The following is a 26881-nucleotide window of genomic DNA, read 5'->3' on the forward strand; positions in this document are numbered from 1 at the left end:
CAGGCTCCTTTCTCCATGGGATTTCCCAGGCAAGAATAGTGGAGTGGGTTGCCATTCCCTTCTCCAGGGGTTCTTTCTGACCCAGGGATTAAACCCAGGTCTTCTGCATTGCAGGCAGATTCCTTACTGTCTGAGCTACCAAGTCTCCCTAAACCAAAATGAGAATACCAGCCTTCATCAATAAGGTACCTGTTTTAGAATTGTTTTTCTGGTACCAGTGATAGATTTTCCCTGATCTTATCTCCTATTCCTTGGGACTAAAGGGCTTATTGGTGAGATCTTGTCTAGAGACAGAGAAGAGCCTTTGACTGTGCAATTGACCAAAGGAATTGGCTTATAAGATGACCACACTCATCACCTACTCTCATACATTGCCATACCCTGATCACCAGGCTGATGTGGGCCTGTTATACTGGCATTCAAAGAAAATGCCATCTGAGCTAAGAGTCCTACTCACTAGAGTTGCCCCCTTGGCATCACCTGAGGAACCTCAGTATTTCTTAAGACATAGTCTTACTAGATATGAGGTAGCATCAGTGATGTACTGGGGATGATGGTGACTTTGTCTTTTCAGCATTGAGAAAAGAGAAATGAAAAGAAATAGAGGAGAAATTAACATAGTGCTGCAAATCAATTGTACTTCAATAACATTTTTTAATGAGCAAAAAATAAAATAAAAAAGAATAATGGAGGAGAGGAGTTTGTCTTAGTGGAGTGAGCCTAGTCCAGGAATCCCTGGATTTTAATTCCTGCTCCTTGGCCACTTACCAGCTGAATAAATTTGCCAAGTTAGTAGCCCATCAGTCTTAGCTTTATGATTTGTAAAATGTGGATGATGATATAATAAAACAATTTTAAAATGTGTTTTTATAAAATATAATTTGAAATATATTTAGTATAAAATATATTATAAAAGGTAATCTGCAATTAAGTTCTCTTATACAGCGTGATGGTGTTCATTTCATCAAAGCCTTAAATATAGAGCAGAAGCATAACAAATCTCACATATGTACCTTAAACATTTTATTAAAACATATAAATGTGCTATTCTGATGGAGGGCCAAGACCTTTTCTTTAATGTGAGTCCCTGACTGGCCCATCGAGTTCTCTCCTCCATGGATGTTACCTGTCATGTACCATCTATGATTGCCAGTCTGGGGTCTTTAAGGTACCCTGAGATCTAGAGGTAATCAAAAGCAAGCTGAGTGCAAAATGCTTCTGGATTTTTATGATTTTCCTAATTTTTTATACTTGTCTAACACTCAGTTTTAGCATTTTGTTTTTTTAAAAAAACTTGACTTTCTCAGATGCTCCCTAGTCACTCAGCTTCGTTTTCCTATTGTATTGACCTATGTGACTTTAAATGGTAATTATAATCACAAGTAGAATGGGTATAAGAGATGGGTCCCACTTTACCTGGTGGGAGCAGAGGCTGTTCTGCTGGGCAACAGCACCCCACCACCAGGGGCCTTGTCTGTGCCCAGACACGCTGGAGGGTACTCCTTAGTTATGTGTGTGGTGTTAAGTGGAGATGGGTGAATAGAACTTCTGCTTTAGTAAAAATACGCAAAAAACACATAAAGTATGGCAAGTGCCTGGCACAGTGTCTGGCAAATAGCTGGTGCTCAATAAGCTACAGCTGTTGTTTTTTTTATTAGTATAAATTCTAATATAAGACTAGCTATAACAATTCTGATAAATTGATCAAACAGTGCCGATAAGCAAAAGCAATGAAAGATTCAGAGAGAAACCAGACTCACTTGCCCATCACCTAGAACCAGAAGACGTCAGAGAAGAGACTCAGTCCTCAGATGTACGATTTGGTGATGGTCTCTGTACTGAGCTTTGAGCCCTGGGAGAACACCCTCCTACATGCTGTTCTCTGTCTCCACAGGCAGACGTGCTCTATGTCTAATGAGCTCATTTCCCTGTTGTAGTTCTGGTCTCAGCAGTGAAGAACTGGGCTCTAGGTTCAAATACTATTCCAGAGTCATCCAGTAATAGCCAATTTGGATTCCAGTAATAGCTCTGTGTTTACTGTATAACACTGGGAAATTCCTCAAATTGTCTAAGCCTCAGTGTTACCGTCTGTAGATTGGGAATGATAATTGCATCACCAGGGGACATGAAGTGTTATTATATTCTCATGTGTGTACACTTTTACAGATGTGTGAGCTGCTCAGCTATCTCTGTGACTGTGAGCTGCAGCACCGGGTGGAGGCCATTGTAGCCTTCGGTGACATCTATGTCTCCAAGCTCCAGGAAAATCAGAAGTTCCGTTACAACGAGCTCATGCAGGCCCTGAACATGTCTGCGGCTCTGACCGCCCGGAAGACCAGGGAGTTCCGCTCGCCCCCACAGGAACAGGTGAGAACCTTCCAGCCTGTTCCTAGGGAAGAACGGCACCCTCTAGAGCAGGGTACACACAGCCTTTATGTGAAAGGGCAGCCATGAGAGCTAAGGGAGATGGAAAGACCCCAGCTAGCACCAGCAGACAGGCTAGTCCTGGGCTGAGCTGATAAGCATCTGCCAGGCATCTTGGGTGGGAAGATAACCTTCTGAAACCGCATGGGGAGGGGGCCAGGCTTTCTCCCATCCTGCCATCCCACATGCCAGGGCCTCTGTCAGTAAGGCAAAGGCCAGATCACATCACATCACTAGACCAGCATCCTGCTTCACCCTTTAGAAGAATTTTTGTCTAGTCCATCCAAAAGCCACTCCTCTCCATCAGAGAGCAACAGAATATGGTCAGCATTTCCTGATTCATGAGGGCAGGTGCACATTCTTTCTCATCTGAGGGCCCAAACCTCTCACCCAGTTATGGAGACCCCCCTGGAATCCGCCCCCCAACTCCAGCTCCAGGAGGCCTGGAGAGCAGAAGTTGTGTGAGGAAGTCCCTCCTGTGATGTTCTGTCTCCATTCTCTGTGGTCCCCGCCTTGGCCTCACTCAGATGGAAAGACTGGAAAAGAATGAAAATCCTGAGAAACTTGCAGATAACAGAGGGACATCTTGTAAAATAATAGTTTCCAGTCGTCTCTGCTGCCCAGCTGTTTATATATATCCTGTAAGCCATTCAGCAAGGCTCCCTTAACGTTCAAGGGAAAAGATAGATCTTCCAGGGAAGAAATTCATTTTCTGTCTCCAAAACCAAATCTTTGGATCTTATACATATTTGATAAGCAGCCTATCCATAAATTGTTGTCAGTATGATTACCACCACTTTATATTAATGACTCCACCACAACTTGGTCCAATTACTTTCCTAAAACCTGTTTTATAGGCTACAGATATTTATACTGGCTTAAAAAGGAACCGCCTCTCTGGGTTTTTTAAGATTCCTTTGAATGATACTGGCCTTGATAAAGAGCAGATCCATCTGCTTCGCCACTCTTTGCTAGAGGCAAAATGCGAGGCCCTGTGGACGGATGGGAGCAGATAGTTTGTGCTGTGCTAAGGAAAACGGAGTGAGTGTGCAGTGAGCAACGTGCAGTGAATTATTCTTGAAGGCTTTACAAATGTTGTCAGGCTGCTTTTAGACCGGCAACAGGTGTGAACATTCCCTATTTCGGCTGGGCAGATGCTGACTCACATTTGTGAAAAATGGGATGGCAGATGATGTGGTGATTAAAACACCGGTGTTGGCTTCAGAGCCTGGCTGCCATTCCGGCTCTGCCATCACTCATGGTATAGTCTTGAGCATATTACTTCTCTCTGTCTCAATGTCTTCAGGCTGCAAAATGCAGATAATGTTTGTGAAAATCCCACGAGATAATTCACTTAGTTTGCTTGGCAGGAACTCAGCCACGTAGTAAACATTCTGTAAGTAGGAAGGGCTGTCATCAGTTTTCGTGTCAGAGGTATTTGCCTTTGCCTTGTGCCATGTTAGCTCAGTTGGTAAAGAATCTGCCTGCAATGCAGGAGTCCCAGGTTCAATCCCTGGGTGGGGAAGATCCCCTGGAGAAGGAAATGACAACCCACTCCAGTATTCTTGCCTGAAAAATCCCATAGATAGAGGAGCCTGGCAGGCTACAGTCCATGGGGTTGCAAAGACTCAGACACGACTTAGCAACTAAACCATGTTCTATGACCTTCTGTCAGTGAGTCGGTGACTAGAGTTTACTCATGTTTTCTGGCATGTCCTCAGCTCAACCAGGACTGCATTGTCCATCTGACATTATCTTTATCAACCCAGCTCATGATCCTGGCTCCTGGAAGAACCCTTTCACTCTTGCTGCATTCTGCCTCCTTACCTTCTCTTCTGCCATCCTCGGGGCTCACCATCACTTCCTCCTTTAACCTTGCAGGCAGTCCTCTGACCAATCATTTCAGACCCCTTTCAGAAGTCTCAAGAACTTCTTTCCTTATGTGTTAGACCAGTGATTCTTGAGCAGACATCAGAATCCCTGAAAGACTTAATAAAACACAGATTGCTGGTCCCACCTCTAGGGTTTCTAATTCAGTAGGTCTTGGGTAAGTCCTGAGAATTTGCATGTTTAGTAAATTTTCAGGTGATGCTGAGGTGTCGAGAAATGAAATAAAAGAAGGAACACTCTTACCAAACTCAGTAGTCTCTTTTGCCGCCCCTCCCATAGTATTCATTTTGAGAAGAATCTGCCAATAGAACTTTCTAAATAATTAAGAATTTAATAAAGGATTTGGAGGATTTCAGTCAATTTCAGGGCATAGGAATGCAAGATCACTTGGAAAATAGGATACATAGGACTTAGAATTTTAAAACAGTGATATGCTTACCTCTCTCTTCTGTAACTTTTGAGAATAAAATAGAGGTTTTCAGCCCTATATTCATTCACTGTTTAAAAAGATGAAATAGAAACATACTTGGGGGATATAACTAAGTATAAAGGTAGTAAAGCTAGGATTAGTCCAGTGATTGTTGGCAAGTTATTCAAGCATAGTCAGTAAGCCTTTCACTTTGAAAAGGACTTCATTTAGAGGGTATGACCTGCAGCAGAAAATTCAGCTCACTCCCATTTTTAGTTATGCCCTGAGGGCTCCCACTTGCTTCCTAAATATTCTACCAAAAGGAAAATCTTTCAGTAAAGAAATTAACTTTTTGATTCTTGGAACCAGATCTTCAGATCTTATTTTAATGAACAACTCATTGATATATGTTGCTGATACAGTTACCATAATTCAACCAATCTTACCATCATGAAACAACTACAAAAGTAACATTTCCAACCTGTGTTATGCATATTATACAAACAATAGTTTCAAAAAATTATTTGCGGTAGAAGCTTTGAATAAGGATCTTCCTAACAATATTAAATAAGGTTCATAGTTTAATGAAAGACATTATAAATGTTTTCACCTAGAAATCCCAAACAAAAGGAGAAAATACCCCTTTGCCTGGTGTTTGGGTTACCCTATATGATAGAGTAAAATGGACAAGATTGCCTCTGGTGATTTTTATTTACTTATTTATGGCTACGGTGGTTCTTTGTTGCTGTGCGTGGGCTTTCTCTCTAGCTGTGGCGAGCAGGGGCTGCTCTCTCGTTGTGGTACGCAGACTTCTCATTGCAGTGGCTTCTCGTGTGTGGAATACAGACTCTCAGCACGTGGGCATCCGTATGCGGGTTCGGTAGTTGCATCTCACGGACTTAGTTGCTTCACAGCATGTGGAATCTTCCCAACCAGGAATTGAATCTGTGTCCTCTGTATTGGCAGGTGGATTCTTAACCTCTGAACCACCAGGGAAGTCCTACCTCTAGTTATTACTTCAGTGCCTCCACATATTTACTAACCAGGCTCATAGGTCTGTGGAAGAATTTAGACATCAAGGAATCTGAGTGTTAGCTTTTTTTTTTTTTTTTTTTTTTACCAAATTTTCATTAATTTCTAATAGCAGTTCTTTCAATTATTGATGTAGGCAGCAAAGCAAATACTTTGTCACCCACAGAGATTGTATATTTTTTCATATGGTATCACAGTGGTTCTAATACTTGGTAATATCATTTACATTCATCACTGCTTCAAGATCGCAATGGGTATGAGGGCTGCCCCTAGATCTTTTGTCTAATGAATTAATAAATAAGTATATATGTTGCTGCTGCTGTTGCTGCTGCAAAGTCGCTTCAGTCGTGTCCGACTCTGTGCGACCCCATAGACAGCAGCCCACCAGGCTCCCCCGTTCCTGGGATTCTCCAGGCAAGAACACTGGAGTGGGTTGCCATTTCCTTCTCCAATGCATGAAAGTGAAAAGTGAAAGTGAAGTCGTTCAGTCGTGTCCGACTCTTTGCAACCCCATGGACTGCAGCCTACCAGGCTCCTCCGTCCATGGGATTTTCCAGGCAAGAGTACTGGAGTGGGGTGCCACTGCCTTCTCCAAGTATATATGTTACTATATCACAAATATGTTTTTTATGATCTTGATAATTAGATTTCATTATAACTGTTTCTCTTTGTAATCCCTTATATTTTATTTTAGGTATTTAAAATATTAATTTGAGAAAAACATCCATGAGTTTCACCAGACTGTCCAAGTAGGACATGCATGATCAGTAACCCAATTGTGTCTGACTTTTTGCAACCCCACAAACTATAGCCTGCCAGGCTCCTCTGTCCATGAAATTTTCCAGGCAAGAATACTGGAGTGGGTTGCCATTTTCTATTCCAAGGGATCTTCCCAACACAGGAATAGAACCTGCATCTCTTGCATCTCTTGAATTGGCAGGCAGATTCTTTTCCAATGAATCACTGGGGAAGTCAGGGTAATCCATGGCACAGAAACAGGGAAGTATCTCTGACATAAAATTGTAAAGGAAAGGATGATAGGCTGGCTTCAAAACGTAAAACTGACATGTCAAAAAAAAATTCTATAAATAGAATTAAAAGCTCACTAAAAACTAGGAAATGTATTTGGAATTGCAACCCGATGGACTGTAGCCTACCAGACTCCTCCATCCATGGGATTTTCCAGGCAAGAGTACTGGAGTGGATTGCCATTTCCTTCTCCAGGAATATATATTACCAAGAGATAATAGTCTATAGAGATGTGCAAAACACTTGCCAATTAATTTTTAAAAGATAATCACACAACAGAAAAATGGAGGAAGAACATGGATGGGAAATTTATAAATGATGAGATAAAAACAGTCCTTCTGTGAGAAAAAACAGATCAACCTCACCAATTAAATGCAAATTAAAGCAACAGGGATATGACATTTTTTACTCGTTAGATTGGAAAATATTTGAAAATATGTTAATTCCCATTACTGTAATGGCGTTGGCAAAGTAATACATACTCTTGTATAAATTTGGTAATAATGCAAACTGTTGTGAGCTTTCTGGAGAGCAATCTGGCAATTCATATCAAAAGCCATTAAAATGTACAAACCTTTTGATCCAGGCATTTTGCTTCTATGAGTTTATCCTAAGAAAATAAACAGAGATGTGAACAAAAATTCCATAAAAGGAAATTCAAACTGACTTTATTTACAGGGATAAAAAAATGAAAGCAACTGAGATATTTCAGAGCAGATCATTAATTTTACATACATTTTATATAAATCGCTGTTCATCCTTGTGATGAAATGCAGTGCACCTGTAAGAGATCAGGTTGAGAACATTTTAAAATGCTTGTGATAAATTAAGTTGAAAAATTGAGTTTCAAAAAAGTCAAGTTAGATTGTAATCTCAATCTGCCTATATAAAGATATTAACTAAAATATTAATGGCAGCTATCTCAGTGGGGAGATCTCAGTAAATTTTCTTCTTTAGCTAATCAAGTTCTGTATTACCTTTATAATCAGAAAAAAGGAAAAGCTACTTTTATTTTTTTAGCAACTCACAGTTTATGGCTTTATCTCATTAGTGTATTATTTACATCTTTGTGTTCTCATGACCCATCTCTCCAAAGATCATTTAAAATGCATGCCCTGAATGCATGACTTTTTTCTCAGGATCATGTATTCCTTCTTAAAGGCAGGGATTAGAGCCATAGTCACCAAAATAGTTATTCCAAAGGAGGAGGGTAGAGACAGTATTTTGGTGATGTAAAGCAATATTGCTAGAATATTTTCTTTTCCTTTTTTTGCATTTGTAGTGGGGTCCCCCCCACCCGTTGTTGAGGTTTGGTTAACACAGAACACTGTATAGCTTAAGGTGTACAACCATAATCACTTGATATCTGTCTATATTGTGGAAGGATCATCACAGTAATTTTAGTTAACTTCTATCACCTCACATAGTTATGAATTACTTTTCTTATGATAAAAACTTTTAAGATCTAGTCTCCCAGAGGGGGAAGGAGAGAGCAGGACAAATTGAGAAAGTTGCCCTGAAAGTCACACTACTACATGTAAACTAGGTAAGGATGAGGCGGTCAGATGGCATCACCCACGCAATGGACATGAGTGTGAGCAAACTCCAAGAGATAGTAAAGGACAGGGAAGCCTGGCGTGCTGCAGTCCATGGGGTCACAAAGAGTCAGACACGACCTAGCAACTGAACAACAAGGAAGCAGAGTGAGAGAAAAACTTTGTGCTGAATATATTTTGTACTTATTTTTTATCTATATGTATGTTGCCTAATATGGCAAAACCAATACAATATTGTAAAGTAATTAACCTCCAATTAAAATAAATAAATTTATATTTTAAAAAAATTAAATAGATTAAAAAAATTAAAAATTAATAAGAATTAATAGAAAAAAATAAAATAAATAGCTAGTGGGAAGCTGCTGTGTAACACAGGGAGCTCAGCTCAGTGCCCTGTGATGACCAAGAGGGGTGGGATGCGGAGTGAGGGTAAGGTGGGAAAAAGACTCAGGAGAGGGGGGACATATGTGTACTTATGGCTGATTCTTCTTGTTGTACAGCAGAAACCAACACAACATTGTAAAGTAATTATACTCCAATTATAAATTTAGAAAAGATCTACTATCTTAGCAGTTTTCATGCACAGTGTTGTTATATTACTACCCCAGACTTACTCATCTCATAACTGGAAGTTTGTGCACTTTTAAAAAATATTTTTAGTTTTTTTATTGAAGTATGGTTGATTTATAATGTTTCAGGTGTACAGCAAAGTGATTCAGTTATAAAAAGCTATTTTTAAATGTTGGCTGTCTTTACACACACACAAAATCGAGTTAAAAGTTTGCAAAGAATGTTAGGTGTCTAAGGTTGGATCTGAGTTCTTTAGACAGACATTGAGAACCAACTAGCCAATCTTTTTTGCCCCTCCAAGATCAACATGCTTCTTAACTTTCAACTGGGGGAGAACTGCCCATGCCCAGAAGAGATCCGGGAAGAGCTGTACGACTTCCATGAGGACCTTCTCCTTCACTGCGGTGAGCTTCCAGATAAAAGCTTTATCCAAGACAAGGCTGTTCATGGTTCCTTGGTTAGAAGTTCATGGGGGGTTGTAAAGTTAGTTTCTGTTTAAAATTATAGTGCTAATTGTCCAAGAAATAATTCTTTCCAAACTATTTGGGTCAGAGAAGATACAGGACATAATCCTGGGATAATACATGACTGAAACTCCTTCTGTCTACAAGAAATGTTGCTGAGATCTAAGAGAGGGGACTGGGTCTCTCAAGAAGGAAAGAAAAGAAAAGATCTTTATATAAACCTCACCCAGTTTATCTCAAGTTAGATATCTGGGACACTCTTCCCAAATGAACCAAGATTCTGATCACCTTTGCTTTTTAGCTTCTGCAATGATATGTCTGCCCTTAAGGATTCTAAACCAGCCATTTCTACTTTGATATGTATCTGCTGGTTTTAAGTGCCCATCAACAAGTGTACTGCTTTTGAAAGCTATGTGGATAACAGATGACTTTTTCATTTGAAGTAACAGATTGGTAACTGTTTCTTTCTAGATACTCTGGAGCCCATTTGGAGTATGGGTTAGAAAAACTTAAGTCTTGGGGTTGAAATTACTTTATGTTTTTGTATACAAGAAATTATCATTTAAAAAGCTTGCCAAAAGACATGTAGATAAATATTTATAGGAGGCTGCCTGTAGTATATTTAGAAAGTTCCAAAGGATGGAAAGCAGTGTTTCTATGTTCTTTCAATTATCTGGTGGCTTTGTGTACTGTTTGAGGTTGTCCCTCTTTCTGTGGCTTGCTTAGGGGTTCCCCTGGAAGAAGAGGAAGAGGAGGAAGAGGATTCCTCCTGGACTGGAAAATTCTGTGCCTTGGTGCAGAGAATCAAAGGCCCTCCCAAGCCAGAGAAGGAACAACCAACGGAGGAAGAAGAGAGATGCCCTAGTAAGTTCCCGTGCCTTTCCATTATGGTGCTCCCAACCCAAGGCTCTTCTAAGGCATAATTAAAGTAAAGTGAAAGTGTTAGTTGCTCAGTCATGTCCACCTCTTTGTGGCCCCATGGACTGTAGCCTGCCATGGGATTCTCCAGGCAAGAATACTGGAGTGGTTTGCCATTCCCTTCTTCAGGGGATCTTCCTGACCCAGGGATCAAACTCAGGTCTCCTGAATTGCAGGGAGATTCTCTACCATCTGAGCCACCAGGGAAGCCCCTAATTAAGGTAATGAACTTCCTAAACATATATTGTGGGGTGGAGAAGGGCTGCTTAGCTTCCAGGAAGCATCTGGGCATTCTGTTATAATTGATGCTCTTAATGCTCTATATCTGGGGCTCTGCTTTCCTTCTGACTTAAGGAGCTTGCTTTCAGAGTCTTCTGAAAGGGATAGATTGCTTGGTAGGTCTGCTCTTGTCTGTCTACTTTTAAATGCCTGATACCTGTACACAGATTTCTGTTTTTCTTTCTTTTATGTTTTCATAGTCTTCCTCTTGTAACCCTCATTGTTCTTGTCATTTTTGTTTGTGGTTCCTTTGCATTGAAAATCGCCCCATACTGTCTGAGCTACCAGGGAAGCCCCTTAGCAATCAAAGGGAATAGGTTGTGGAGTTTGGAGCAGGGAAGTTTGTTTTCATTTGGGGGCTATGATTTTCCTAATACAACACCCTAGACGACTTGGACCTTCTATCTTTCAATTTTCCTGAACCTTGTTCAAATCATTTCTCTAATCTTTATATTACAGATAATTCCTACCATTGAAACTATTCCCATTTTGAAACAAGATCATTGTTTGTAGTGCAAGACAGTTTACTGTCCATAAACTATCTATACTTCAAGAGGAAGATTGCATATTATAATCAGTCTGCTCTGTACTATGAAATTATGCAAAGATTTTACTTGTCTAAAGAAGAAAGAATTTTCCAAGTTTAATGTAGTTGTCTTATTCCCTGTTCCTATCCATCTTAGAACATGCTTTCAAATTATAGACTAGAGCAATAAACTGTCAAGATATGATCAGTTTTTCTGAAAACACTGCTTTGGGGTTCATACATCTTATTGCCCTTTCTATTGACCTTCCATCTTTGTCAGACTATCTCTGAAGGGAAAGAATCATCCCCATTTATCAGCAGAAGTGTTGAAGCCTCAAAAGAGTGCCTGGGGTACTTGGCAGCAGTTGTACTGGCAACCCTTGATCGGTCCTATTTCTCAACATGGAGGGGGGAGGTCTTTGGTGAGAACATGCCAGCATGATTCAAAGGTTCATAAAAGTGAGTTTAGAGTTCCTTTGTGCTTACTGCCAAAGCAGAACTAAAAATAGACTGAACTGACCCACATTACCTGCGGAGAGTCTGTTTTTAAAACGGATGCTTCTTTCTAAGACAATATGTCACGACCAGGGGTCCTCCAAGGCGACCACTTCATGTTAGGTAAATAGAGTCAGTTAGATGAGCCCACCTGATTCTGAAGTCTCCCTGACTCTAAGAATGGTTTTCAAGCTCCAAGGACTACAGTGGTTAGCATTTGCTCCCCCGGGGTTCAGGCAGAAAGATTATGTTGTATCTGTTCTGGCAGGACATGTAGAGCAACCGGAAAGGCCACTCCAGCACGAGACTCCATGGTTCATCCCACACCTCTTCCCTTCCACAAGCAGAATTATGAGGGGTTCAAACTTTGTGTCATAAGCCTCCTATCCTGCAGTCCCAGAAATAGAATAGAAGGTGGCCAAGCATGTCTGGTTGGCAGCATATGGTTCCCTGCCAGGTGTTCCAGGGACACAAAGCTCCTCAATCAGGGCTGACTTTTTAAAAGAAAATCTTGGAGATGGTTTTACTTCCATACTCCCCGCCAAGATTGTTTTTCACTTGATTGAATGGAAATGATGGTTCTGAATACATACCCAGTTGCCATAAAGGATTCTAATCCTTTAAAATATTGGTAACGTCACCCATGTTATTGCTTATGATTTCTCTTACCCTTGTATTTGATAAAATATTAAAAGTTTAGATGATGAAAATAGCATGCTACGGTGAACTGACAATTTCCAAAATGCTTCATATGTATTAGTTTACTGCTGTTAGTTTTTGTTACTCTTCCATTGCGTAGTTGATGAACATAAGACTCAGAAGAGTTAAAGGATACTTATTCTTTCCAGCGTTACCTGGTTCTAGAAGAATTTCCAGGTGCTTGATGTCAACAGCCCAAGGTAACCAAGATGAGTAAAGCCGTGACTTGATTGAGGTCTTCCGACTCTGATTCCACACTCTTTCTGTCATCCAATGAAGCTTGCCATAGAAGTTACCAGCATATATATTAATATGATGAGCCCCCAACCTACATATTACATATAGAATGCCTTCTTGAAACCATCATCTTTTTATCTTGCTTATTGTATCTGTGAGGTAACTCACTTCTGTGACTTACTGTTATGTGTAGAAATCTGAACCCAACAGAGGTCAGAATTTTAACATCAAAAAATTGACCCAGCCAAAGACCTGGACTCAGGCTTTTCAGGGTAGGGGGTGCAATTTCTCCTCTATGAGCAATTGGTGTTGGCCAGATAACCTGCAGGGGAACCTCAACATCTAGGAAAGAGGAAGAACAGTGTCCTGAAACCCATAAGAATCCTGCTAGCTGGTTCAGTGTTAAAGGGATTTGCCCAAAGTAATTCCTACCCATATTGTGATAGAAGTTGCTACAATCTTATCAAAAAATTATATGATAATGAAGAGGTTAAGAAAAATAGTAGCAGCCCACCATACAAAGTAGCATTTTTTTTTTTTTAATATCCCAACCCAGCAAGTTGTCCAGAAAATCTTTTGCCTGTTAGTTGGAGGCCAGTGCTTCTCAGAAACACACTACAATTTAAGTAGAATTTCCTTGAATTTAAATTTGTAACCACTGAGTTTTTCCTCCAGAAAAGGCCAACCAGCTCTTTCTGCTAACTTCTAAAATTAAAAAAAATAAAAGTCACTTGTCACTTCACAACTCAAAGTCGGTGCCTCCCTGACCTCTATCATTCACTGAGTGTTTCCCCATGGCAGGTTTTTACACTATCTTCTCTCTGCAAAGAAAGCTGCTGCCTGTATCAGCTCTCACCCAGTCACTGAATAACCTGAGGGTCCAAGCCCCAGATTCTCCCCTGCCTACATGCTGCAGCCTCTTCTCATGCTGAGGAGGGAAAACAGTCTACTGTTCACTCCCAAAATAAATCCTGGAACCCAACACAGATATACACAAAGTAAGATAATTTAGCAGTACGTGTATCTGAGGTGCTCAGGCAGTGTTTCTAAGCCTCCTTAGATTCTCTCCAATCAGCTTCTCTCTGAGATGTACACACACAGATACGTCCTCCAGGAAGTCTTTTTTTTCCACCTCATCCTCCATCTCCCTGCCCCTGCCACGTTGTCACTAAATTTCTAACAGGGCATGTCATCCAGGGCATGACATAAATTTCTAACATTGCCATGTGTCTTACAAGGCAATGTCAGGAAAGTCATGCCACCTTAGGCAAAGTATTTTTTACTGGGACTTTGTACAGAGACCACATCTTACTTGTTTCTACATTCACCTCATCAGCACACATCTTTTCGACCTCTAATACATGTTAATCATTTGAGACTCAAAAGATGAAGAAAATGTGGCCCTTACAGACAAAGGAAGAAATGGGTGTGGACAGTCAAACTCCATATAGCATGCGGTCTGGTGTGCTACAGTACAGATAAAAGTACAGATAAGGGACAGCAGGTGGCCAAAGGAGGGGAGTGAAAACTCCATAAAGATTATAAATTGGTAGATGTAAGAGGGAAAAGTATTTTTAATGAAAGGAGCTACTTCAATAAAGCCCAGAGGGGGAAAAAAAATCATATTCCAAGAGTGGCAGTGAATTGAGATTGGCTGAATTGTCAAAGGAATAAAATGAGGAAGTGTAGGAAAGGCAGGGTGTGTTAGAGCAGCGTGTCCTGAAAACTCCAGTGGTTCACAGTCTCAGAGGGTGACACGTGGTTGTTACCGTGTATTTTATACTACTTGGCCTTACAGCTGCCAGGAAGGAGGGGCTGGCACTTACGTGGTGTACCCACTGTGTCCTGAGTGTTGTCCTGGCGCTTGTTTGAGTATCACTTCATTTAATTCTCCCAACAAAAATATGCAGTCAACAATGTTATTCCTATTTTACAATTGAAGAAACTGATGTAAAGACAGGTTAAATAACTTGCCAGAGTCACACGGAGGGTAGCATAAAAATTCAAATCTTTGTCTATCCCACAGCAAACAACCAGATATAGTGGCAGCCAGGTCCCCGTTTTGTACGCCAGGCAGCTTAGCCTGAGAGAAGCGAAGTAATGTGGACAAGGTTCTGGCAACAAGTGAAAAAGAGGCCAAGATGAGAATTACACTTCATATCCAGGGCCCCTGATCTTTGAGAACTGTGCAGGGATGCTGTGGGGGTCGGGGGGAGAGGGCAGGGGAGGATGGAGAAGCTCAGAGATCAAGGATGCATGGCCAGGAGCTTGCCTCAGCATCAGTTTATTCTCCAGACCAAATAGACATAGACACTAAAATAAAAGCAATTTGATTACCTTCCCAACAAGGTAAAGACAAAGACCTCAGGTCCCTGAGTCTTTTGCTGTCCCATCTGTGTCCCATCTTCGTTCCAGGGCTTTCAGGGGCTTCCCTCCCTAGCACGTCAGCAAACATCATCTGTTCTCTCTGTGCTCTCTTCCCTGTTGTCATCATCGGTCATTTAATCGCCTGAATGTTTTCTAGAAAGTGATTATGAGGCTGGTTGACTGATTTCAAAAACAACAGGCTAATTATCTCCATATGATGGATGAGACCCCAAGAGGCTGCAGAGATGGGCTGGCAGAAGTGCAGTCTCACGGATGCTTTGTGAGGCTGCCTCTGATGGGAAAGGGTGTCCGGCCAGCTGGGGAAATGGTCCTGGGGGTGACGCAGTTGCTTCACAAGTGGGGAAGCTCTAGCCAAGGTAGAAAACCACTGAGAGAGGGAAACAGATTTAGCAGAAATAGTCAGCCACCAGGAGACTGTCCACGCACAACCAGCCCTGAGAGCCAAGGTCAAGGGCAGCCAGACCAGGGGGACTGGGAGTTTTGTGGGGTCCAGTTGTGCAGAGACGGGAAAGGCTCATCTCTTGTACAGCCCTAACTCCCATGCTGCCTCAGCCTGTAGATCATCTATAGACTGGAACTGTGATTTGTTTATTAAATTGTAGTGCTTCTTGGCTTAAATAAAAAGTAAAGCAAGGATTAGTCTAACAACAGCCATCAGTGTTGGGGAAACAATTCCTACCACATCTGTCTTTTCTGTTCTTACCTGATGATCTGGAGAGTTAAGTGATGATTCAGGTACCACATTTAGCACAGAGTCAGACTCACAAGAAGTTCTTAGCAAATATTGGCTACTACTGTTGTGATGAGAAATAGAGTGTTCTAGCAAGCTGCCTAAACTTTTACCCTTATTTCCCAGACAGGGAAGCCAAAAGAGAAGGAAACAAGTGTGCATGTCTACAAATTAAATATAGAGCTGAGATGAAGGAGAGCAGGGTGCTTTCTTAGATGTTCAGCTGCTTGCCATGGAGCCCGGGGCGGCGGGGCAGTGGGGGAGTTGGCACATGACGTGCCTCTGGGGGTCTGACAGCCAGTGCCTGTTCACTGGGCCCTGATGACACAACATAGAGCGGTTCTTTCTTGTCAGTGGGGAACAATGTCCAGTTGTCTGTAGGCTTTGCCTTTCAGGTTTTCAGAGCCTTGCAGCCTTGCTCTCAGGGATCTCTATAGAATCCTTGTTCTACTGAAATGAGGCAAAAGTGGTACCAAGTGCACAGCCCAGGCCAGAGAGGCACCAGGAAAGCTCAGAGAAGTTGTTTCGTCACTAAGTTGCGTCTGACTGTTTTGCAACCCCATGGACTGTAGCCTGCCATGGACTGTAGGTTCCACTGTCCATGGGATTTCCCAGGCAGGAATACTGGAGTGGGTTGCCATTTCCTTCTCCAGGGGATCTTCCTGACCCAGGGATCAAACCTGCATCTCCTACAATGGCAGGCAGATTCTTTACTGATGAGCCACCTGGGAAGCTCCAGAGATATTAGCATGATGAATTTTCCAGATATCCTTGAAATGTACGGATTTAACTTTCTCCCTAACCTTTTCTGCTAAGAAGTCGTAGGTATTTGGCCACTTTGTAACACAGAGCAGACTTTCAGCCCAGAGGAAGCTCTGGAGCATGGAGCACAGAGGGCATGACACTCTCCCTAGTAAATCTTCCCAACTAAATCTAGCCGGTGTTATTATACCATCTGACCCCTGACACAGGAAGGGCTCTTTCTCCACCAGCAATCAGGACAGTCATCAGAAAGGCCATCAAGTTGCCACAGCTCATCTTCTCGATGTAAGTGATTAGCGATGTGCAGTGATGCTTTGATAATGGCCACTTCTTCGCCAGGGTCAGTAACCACTGGCATTTAAAGATTTTATTTCCTCAGTCTCAGATTTTACTATTAGCAAGTACAAGCTGGGTAACATGGTGATAAGGCTGGTTGGCATTAAAATTCAGTGGTAAAATTCTTAGTGCTTATCAGTTTAACCCAGTGAAGACATAAGTGTTCATTTCACCATTTTAATAAACTAGGACAACCCTTTCAAGAACTCAGTGGGTCGGATAGACACAGAATTGTAGAATATTAAGCCACAAGTGACTTGACTTCATACAAGTGAACGGAGCCACAGAGAGGTAAAGCATCTTGACCAAGGTCACACAGGCGGAGCGGGAACCAAGTACCCAGCACTCTTGTCCCTAGATGACACACTCATTCATTTTCTTCAACATGAATTTTGTATTGTTCACTTCATTTTATTGGTGAAGACTCTGAGCCTCTTGGGAAAGTGACTAATCTGCCCAGCTCAGAGTCAGTTAGAAAAAGAGCTAAAGCTTTATAATCTTCAGGATTTATTTCTGAATCCATTTTGGAGTTTATGAAGAGCGCTTCTAAGCAGTATAATTTAAATTTAAAGCATTAATAAAGATAACTATTTTTCTGAATTTTACAAAGCTATTGAGAGTAAGCAGCGCTAAGATGGTAACATAGATGGGTTTAGACTCCAGCAGGCAAGGTTTGATTCCCAGCTCTGTCACTTACTGCTTATGATATTAAGCCAATTTCTGAAACTTTTCTGTTTTAGTTTTCTTGTCTGTAAAAAGAGAATAATAATAGTTCCAGTCTCACAGGGTAGGAGAAGGGAATATAAGAACTCAGTAAAGCAGTGCTCAGTTTAATGTTCTGGTACTTAGAAGTTGGTGTAACTTTCAGCTCCTGAAGTGAATTTAAAAGGTATAGTTCATACATAAGAAGCTCACTTCCATGTTTATCATTTCCGGTGCTTTCAGTAAAAAAAGAACAGAAAACGCAATTCAGATGGAGTAGCTGATACAGGAATTTTATGACTGGTGTATCTGGAGGTGATGGCCGCAGTCCCTTTGTTGAATTAATTCCTTGGCTCTCCTCACCTCCACAGCCAACATGGTGGCTGCATTTCTGGGCCTCATCCATGAACAACGGTGTTCAAGGGAATGGTGAGAAGGTTTCTTCTACTCTGGTATTCAAGGCAAGAATCCTGCGATCACTTTTGACTGGAGAACTTGATCAGGGGTCATCTGTTGAACCAATGGGTGTGACCTAGAAAATAACGTGCTGGTGACTTAGTCGCCAGAGCCACCTTTGGAGGAGGGTTGGGTCCTTTCACAGAGGAACATGGCCATGAGGTAGAGAGGCAGGTATCTGTACAAAAGCAGGGTTCTGTTGAGAAGGAAGAAGGGTCAAATAGATGCTGACTCGGTGGTCAGAAATATTCAATATGCCATGATGGTCATCACCTCCAGCATCTTTCATTTATTCGGTGGGTAGTGTTGAGATGTATGCAGTTCTGCACTTGATGTTCAGAAAGGGAGTAGAGGCCAAAACGCTGTGTTACAGGAACTAGAGAATGTGCTGTCTGAAACGTGTATGTGTTATCTAATGGGCCACCGCGGTTCTGTGGTGAGTACTTTCTGCATTTACTGACATTCGCGTTTGACACAAGCCCTGGGCCAGATCCAGACAGTCTTCGCTTGTGTCACCAACGCTGTCATTTATCTACTCCAGTTGCCTCAGCAAAAACTTGGAAAACTAGCTCGCTCTCAGGTCTGATGTCTGTAGTTCTTGCTCACTGAAATGCTCCTGTCTGATTTGGATCTTCAGAAAAGGACTCAAATATCCTCAACCCAGGACTTTCTATCCATGAGACTATGTCAGTTTCCTGCCCTGCTGTAACAAATCACCACAAATTTGGTGGCTTAAGGGCTTTCCTTGTGGCTCAGCCGGTAAAGAATTCGCCTGCACTGCAGGAGACCTGGGTTCGATCCCTGGGTTGGGAAGATCCCCTGGAGAAGAGAAAGGCTACCCACTACAGTATTCTGGCCTGGAGAATTCCATGGACTGTATAGTCCATGGGGTTGCAAAGAGTCGGACACGACTGAGCGACTTTCAGTTTCACTTTTGGTGGCTTAAAAACAGCACAAATTCATTACCACCCAGCTCTAGAGGTCGTAAGTTTAAAATGAATTAGTAGCATTACAGTTCTGGGGAGAATCCATTTCTTGCCTTTCCCAACTTTGAAAGGCTGCCTGTATTTTTAACTAGTGGCCCCCCAGCAGAGGTGCCAGTCCAACCTCTGCTTCTGTCATCACAGGTCCTTCTCTGACTCTCAACCCTCCTGCCTCCCTCTTATAAGGACCTTTGTGATTACATTGAGCCCACCCAGATAACCCAGGATAGTCTTCCCATCTCAAGATCCTTAATGTAATCACATCTACAAAGCATCTTTGACATATCAGGCAACATGGTCACAGGTTCTAAGAATTCAGAGCTGAACATCTTGGCGGTGGGGTGGAGGGGCCTTATTCGGCCTACCTCAGGGAGGAAGAAAGCAGAGGTTGAAATACACTTGTTCTTCCTACTTGAAATTGATCTACCACCTGTTATGCCTCCAGAGCATTTACGGCATACCACAAGCTGACTTTTAATCACCTAGAATTTAAATATAAGTCTACGTAATTAAGAGGTACATAATTATTTTTCTTTTCCCATTGTAAGTGTGAGCATTATAAATTGCTTTCTAAGTTTAAGTACAGTGCAGTTTTGTTCGCTCCTTCTCCACAATGTAATCAGAATACTTTTTCTTCCAAACTGACCCAGATTTAGGAGCACACTCAAAGAAATGTCACAGCAGCCTAGGCTTGGGAATCTGTAAGATGTTGGGATTTGCTTTGCCAGTGACCAACATCTGCTCTTTGATATTAAGCATGCACCTCATTGCTTGATGGCCAGTTGGACTGTGGTCTAAATTTAGGGATGAAAAGATTCTTTCCAGACCTCTGAAGCCTAAAAATTTAAACCTGTACCTTGAGAATAAATGACCTTTCTCTTATTATAGTTGGCACTGCAAAGCTGCTAATTTGACCATTTAGGAAAGAGTTATATCAAGGATGATGGGTGACTCCCTAGAGAAATTTCTTGCAAGTTTCACAGAATAATGGACTTGAGATTCTGAGGTTCCATAGCTAGTTATAAAGTGACAAGTGGAAGGAAATAAGAAACCTACAAATAAATACTGGGCTCCAACACTAATATATTAAACCTAGGTCTAATTTGAAGACACTCTAATACTTTCTCTTATATGGAGTATCTATCTGACTAGTCGAGAAATCGAGTAGTGAAGTAGCTGTTTTTCTTTTAGACTATCTTTCAGTCATCAAGTCTCCCTAAATAATACAGTGCCTTAGAAATATTTCCACTCTGAGTTAACCTGAGCAATCATTTAAAATGTGGCTTCTAGATCATATACTTGATATAATTGCCTGAATGTGACTATCCCTAATTACACTAATTACAACGGTGGAGTGTGAGTCAGAAAGTTAATAATTTCATAAACGAAGCCATTTATAATCATCAAGGAAACCACGCGTATACATCTAGCTTCCCAAAGGCATTCTGTTTCATAGGAGCTGATTTTATTTCCCATCAGAAAAACAAGAGCTTGGTTCCGTATCTTTCTTTCTTTTTCCTTTTTGAAAAAAAGCACTATAGCTTTTTTAAAATCCCATGAGCTGAACCATTCAGTGCACTTAACAAGGCCTTCTTGGAAAAGGTAAATCGGTGGATAAAAATCCTACGATTGCAACCAAGACTGTGGAAGCAACTTCATCACATGGTGGGGGGGTTCTAAGTGGAGCAGCTGGACGTCTGTGCACGTGTGGGAGACAGTAAGAGGGGCCAATCATGAAGGCAAATGGCAGATTGACCTCGTCGCCTCACTTTTATGTTTTGCCTAGAGCCTCATCCCCTTCAGGAGGTGTGTTTCTTTTCTCTCTCTCTCTCTCTCTCTCTTTTTTTTTTTTGTAGTTTTAACAATTTTATCTTCAATTGATTAACCATGTTATGTTAGTTTCAACTGTACAGAAAAATAATTCAGTCATACATACACAAGTATCTATTCTTTTCAGACTCTTATCCCATGTAAGTTTTTACAGAATATTGAGCAGAGTTCCCTGAGCTATACAGTAGGTGTTTGTTTATCTATTTTAAATATAGCAGTGTATATACTTGTCAATCCCAAACAGGCTATCCCTTCCCCAACCCTTCCCCTGCGGTAACCCTAAGCTCATTCTCTAAGTACAGAAACAGACTCCCAGACTTAGAGATGTTTTTCTTGTGAACACCAAAGTGTTCTCAGTCATGAAAGGGCAGCGTTTCCAAAGGTGAACTTAGAAAAACAGCAGAAATGAAATCAGTATTTAGTTGTATCTGTCTCTGCTTAAGAAAGAGATTTAAGTATTCTTGAGAATCATCTCCATTGGCTTTTCTGAAAATCCTTCCAAAATTGTCAGCACTTTCCCATTGATACCAGAACAACAACAACAACAACAAAATAAGTATTTACTACATGAACTACTTGTGTAAATTATCTTTTGAAAGGAAATGGCATTGCAAACCATCGGAATGTGTTTTCTCTCAGATCATTTCATATCTTCCTTGGGAGATAAATTCATGATAGAATTTTTTCCTCCTTGCTTCTTTACTCTCCATGCAGTGTGGACCTACAGCTTCCCCTGTGGCTCAGTGGTAAAGAATCCACCTGCCAAGCAGGAAAGGCAGGTTCAATCCCTGGGTCAGGAAGATCCCCTGGAGAAAGGAATGGCTCCCCATTCCAGTATTCTTGCCTGGGAAATACCATGGAGAGAAGAGCCTGGTGGGCTACAGACCCTGGGGTCACAAGAGTCAGACAGGACTTAGTGACTAAACAGCAGCAGCAATATGGACTTATTCTAGAATATAAAGAACTTCAGAAAAAGGACTCATCATTAAGAGGAAAAGTAAGAGAGGAAGATCTGATCATTTCTCTTCTCTGATTTCTTTTGGGCATGTGTATTATAATGGAAGTTGTACCTTCTTATAAATGGTCTCGTTTCTAAATGTCCTGGGCAAATACAGTTTTACCCATTATTTTACACTTTATTTACATATTTAGTTTTCCCAGCTAGGCTGCTGTGGGTAGTAACTGTGTCTTGAAATAGTTTCATATAGAGTACTTTATTCAGTATTGGACATGTAACAGAAAATGTCATTCAGTTGATAAGCTAACTTAGGGGTGACATAACTGGAGGTAATTCACCTACTAAGATGAGGACAGGCAGAAATGGATGAGTGAGGTGTGTCCTGAGGCGTGGTTACACATGACCTCCAGAGCAATCCCTTCTAGAGCAGACCACCCTGGTTTCAGGTGTTACTGAAAATAAAGTCTTTGCTGAAGGGTCACCAAATGTCAGGGGCAGAAAATTAGTGCTTCCCTCTACAGCCTGCAGCCCTCCTTTGCTCTGTGCCTCACTGTACTGGCTGCAAAGCAGGCTGCAGAGCAGGCTGCAGAAGGCCTGGCTGCCTCGGTGTCAAAGATACCTGGCTCCCTCCTTGCTCCCAAGGTGACTCATCTTCAACCCAAATGAAAGAGGGAAGCTTAGGGCCCTTCAGGCTGGTGGGGAGCCCTTTGGTAATGAATGAATAATGGGCCAGGATTCAATTTTCAAAATAATGATTCTTTAATCTTCACTTTATTTCTCACGTGAGCTGTCTTACTCTCTTTATGCTCATTTAATTTACCTCTCATCCAGAAACAGAGAAAGCTTCCTAAGGCACAGTTTTCAAGGTTCTGGTCTCAACCACTTGATTAGAATCACAGTCCAACGGAACAGGGTTTATCTTAGCCAAAGGGAATGATTTGCCTTCCAGTAACAGCCATCCCCTAAGGTAGACCCTATTATAGAGACAGTGATCCTCTAAATTTCAGCCTTGAGGCCCCTTTACGCTCTTAAAACTTAGCAAGGATCCCAATATGCCTTAGTTTATGAGGATTGTATCTATTATATTACACAAGTGAAACTAAAATAGATTTTAAAACTGAGATTTTTTAAATATTTGTTAATTCATTGAAAAATAAGAAACCCACTTATGCTTAATGAAATAAGTCAGAGAAAGACAAGCCCAGTGTATTTATCACCTATGTGTGGAATCTAAAAAATAAACACATGAATATAGCAAAACTGAAACAAACTCACAGATTTAGAGAACAAAGTAGTGATTAGCATTGGGCACAGTGGGGAGAGAAAAGAGGGGAGGGGCAAGATTGGACAGGGGAGGAAGAGATGCAAACTATTATGAATGAAATAAACTGGCAGATTCATGTTGATGTATGGCAAATCCAGCAATATTGTAAAGTAATTAGCCTCCAATTAAAATAAATAAATTTATATTTTTAAAAAAAGAAGTAAACTATGGTGATATCGTGTACAGCACAGAGAATATAGCCACTATAACTTTAAATCAAATATAATCTATAAAAATATCAAATAAGTCTATTGGATACCTGAAACTACTATAATATTATAAATTAACTGTACTTAAATACATAATAATAGAGTAAACCCATTACATGTTACATAAATAACTTCTATGAAAAACAACTAAATGTTTAATAATTCAAAAAAATGATTCGGGATATTTTGCATTTTTATAAATCTCTTATGTCTGACTTAGAAGATAGCTGGATTTTTTTTTTTATTCTTATGTCTGGTTAAAGAATTGGCCTCACACAGATATATAGTTAGAAAGAGAAGGACTACTATTGGTAGCCTTTTCAGATAATTGTGGATATTCTTTTGATACTATGTTAAGTCTCAGCAAGTAATAGTTCCTCAAAAGTTATTTGCTATGTGGAATTTGAAATAATAGTAAAGACTTTTTTTTATTGGGTTATATAACAATCCATTGGTCTATCTCGTTTGTTAATGGATTCTTTTATCCATGATGTTTTTTGTAACATTATACATTGATCATTGGGAAATGACTGGTTCACTGAGTTATACAGAGCTTTCAAATGTCGACACAGTTTATTATAAACTGTTTCTTAAGTTACATTCATTAATATCAACAACTTAATCAAAAAAGTCTTTAAATATTGGGAAGCTATCAAACTCACAGTGGCAGAAAAACATTTTTCCAAAATTCTAGTTTTCTCTTGAAAGCTTGAATTTTAAACTTGGCAACAAGTCCTAAGAGTTATTTTCCTTGAAGTGACAGGCTTGTTTCATTTTTAAGAAAATATCTGTCAGTTACTCAAGTGTGATTAACCATAGTTTGTCTGTTGTTCTCTTAATTAAGGTGGCATTCCAAGAAAGAAGCAGCTAGTTTAGCTAGCAACAATCATGACAATCACACAGGTGTTTTTCCTCAGCAAAACCACTGGCCTTTGTACAACAGAAGTGCTTTAGAAATATGTATACTCAGGAATTTGTTGTTCAGTTCAGTCACTCAGTCATGTCCAACTCTTTGCCACCCCATGGACTGCAGCACGCCAGGTCTCCCTGTCCATCACCAACTCCCGGAGTTTACTTAAACTCATGTCCATTGAGTCGATGATGCCATCCAACCATCTCATCCTCTGTAATCCCCTTCTCCTCCTGCCTTCAGTCTTTCCCAGCATCAGGGTCTTTTCCAGTGAGTCAGTTCTTCACGTCAGGTGGCCAAAGTATTAGAGTTTCAGCTTCAGCATCAGTTGTTTGTTGTTAATAAAATTAATAATCTTTCTATGCCACTCAGAGCATTCTAATGCAAGCAGTACCGGTCATTGGTCTGGTAATGCAGCAGGAAAGCATAGAGTTTGGTGTTGCTGTCTTGATTTTGTGCTAAGGACCCAGCTTTTGTTTTTGTTTGTTTGTTTTTGCCCCACTAGTTTTACCCACTATTGCTTTTGCACCATTAGTGCAGCTAATCACACAATGAAAAGGGCAAATAGCATCTTAGAAGTATTATGAAAGTACAACAGGCCTTGCAAACTGCCTGAAGGGTCTTGGAGATCCCAGGGGGCTGTGAACCAAACTTTTATAGTTACTGGCACAGATAGCATAAGAGCTACCTTTTATTAAGCCCATGGTTTATGCCAGAGATGGTTATGTGCATTAATTATTTTAATCCCCAGATATGCAGTTACATGAAGAACCTATCACATTCTAGAAAATGTGTTCTCTTTAACCTCTCTACCCTGGTTCATTTATGCTGCTCTGTTGCTGGTTTGTGGGAGCTAATTAAAGTCTTAGCAATTTTCAACAGCATTGCTGCCAGGGGTATAAAGCTCCATTTTCTCAGTCCCAGAGGTGTTTAGACCTTTAAAAATTCATTATTCAGCCTAGGTTTGCTTGGTGGGTGCTAGGTCTCCAGCGTATGTCAGGCCGCAAAGTACACCGTGCTTCTCAGGGCTCTTAAGAATGTTTCTCCCCCGTCCCCAGTTTGTTTTCTTCTCATAGTTATACTTTCTCTCACTTTCTGAACCTCGGTCTCACAATCTGAAACCTTGTCCAACAAGAATGGTCTTAAATGCTGTGCCTTCTACTGAATTACATCTGCCTATCGATACACGATGATGAGGTGCTTTTTCTGTTGGGAGCTTGGGGGTCACAATTTTTTAACTGAGCATTAACTTGGTCACACATAGATAATTGTTTATCCCATTGCCTCACATATATGTTAAAGGCTGACCTGGACAAAGAACCCATGGGGCATTTCCTGTTCTTCCCTTTCAGGCTAAAGAGCTGTTTCCCAGAAATGGACTCACAGACATAGGGAGCAGACTTGTGGTTGTCTAGGGGGAGGGGTTGGGGGAGAAGGATTGGGAGTTTGGGATTAGCAGATCCAAACCTATTACATACACATTAGACAACAAGGTCCCCTGTATAGCACAGGAAACTGTATTCAATATTCTGTGATAAACCACAATGGAAATGAAAATTTTTTAAAAGACTGTGTGTATATATGTAATATATATACACACACATACACATAACTGAATCACTTTGCTATACAGCAGAAATTAACACAATATTGTAAATCAACTATACAAAAATAAAATCTTGCCCTTTCCAAAAAAAAGTAGCTATTTCCTTTCCCATTTGCCCTCTCATGAGGTGTTGTGCTGAAATGAACCATTCTCTAGGCTATAAATGTTGATTTGGATTGGTAAGTCAGTGTGTGGCTAAGAGCTCACCAGAATCTTGAACTAATCCTAAAGACAGGTTAGGGGAATATTTACATGGTTTCAGTGTGACTCTGTAGAATTCCCTGTTGAAAAGAGGATGGTCCTTGAGCTGGTTAATACTTATGGTTGCTTTTCATGTGTGGCAGGGACTGTGGTCACGTGTATTATCTCTGCAATGAATTTGGTTGTAAGTATTGAGAACTGTAATTCTTTCAGTCCTAAATCAGGCTTAAGAGGAAACTGTACATACAGGACCGGGTAAGCTTATGTTGCATACAAGAACATCTATGGTTTTGTCCTGCTTTTATTCATTAGTGTGACTATTAAGTAGGAGAAACAGAAACTTTTACATTTGACTGCTGAGGAAACAAGTTCCTGAGAGGAGACCAGGCTTAGATGGTAAATAACTTTTCTCCCCCAGAAAGTTCAGGTATTATCTAACCTAACAAATGTTAGTCAGCAATCCCTGCCTAGTAAGTTCTCTTAGGAACATCTTTTAACTGTGCTTTTCTCTGCCTTGGGTATCCTTTTTTTTTTTTTTTTTTAAGTTTTTTAGCTTATGTCTCCTGTCTAAACCTAAAATATCCCCAGGGTTGATAGACACAGAAGTAAGTTGAATTCATCCTTTACATCTAGATCTCTTCTGGAGCTTTGGTAACAAAGTTCCGTTTTCATATCCTTATGATGAGCCGTTATCGTATGTAGAGAAGACACCGGCCATATTTAGTGTCACAGAGGTAGAAAACTATAAGACGGGGCACAGGCTACTGAAAGCATCTGAGTTTATCCCCAGTGCTTTCAGTGAAGGACTGCTCAACCCTCATCAGCCCCTGAGCTCTGCCTTTATCACTGGTCTGAATTAAGGGCCTTGGTGCCATCCATACCTTGCAAGAATGTGCCAGGCAGAGCTGGACTTGGAAGCAGTTATAAGAGCAGCGTGTCTCACCTGTGTTACAGCATC

General features: G+C 40.9%; 1 protein-coding gene across 7 annotated transcripts in view; it reads left to right on the top strand.

Annotated features, from left to right (window-relative positions):
* Positions 1–26881, top strand: part of RYR3 (ryanodine receptor 3) — a 565051-nt gene that overhangs the window by 388844 nt on the left and 149326 nt on the right. For all 7 annotated transcript variants that reach the window (XR_015135045.1, XR_015135046.1, XM_086322065.1 and 4 more), the window contains exons 36-38: positions 2167–2367; positions 9212–9314; positions 10101–10238. Coding sequence is in view for 5 of the 7 variants with exons in the window: in XM_086322065.1 (XP_086178191.1) it covers positions 2167–2367; positions 9212–9314; positions 10101–10238 (442 nt within the window). In the remaining 2 variants the exon portion in view is untranslated. The remainder of the gene's footprint in view (positions 1–2166; positions 2368–9211; positions 9315–10100; positions 10239–26881) is intronic.

Source organism: Bos grunniens, chromosome 10 (assembly GCF_055505025.1).
Source record: "Bos grunniens cultivar Pamir isolate PY7600 chromosome 10, Bosgru_T2T1.0, whole genome shotgun sequence".
Classification (NCBI taxonomy): domain Eukaryota; kingdom Metazoa; phylum Chordata; class Mammalia; order Artiodactyla; family Bovidae; genus Bos; species Bos grunniens.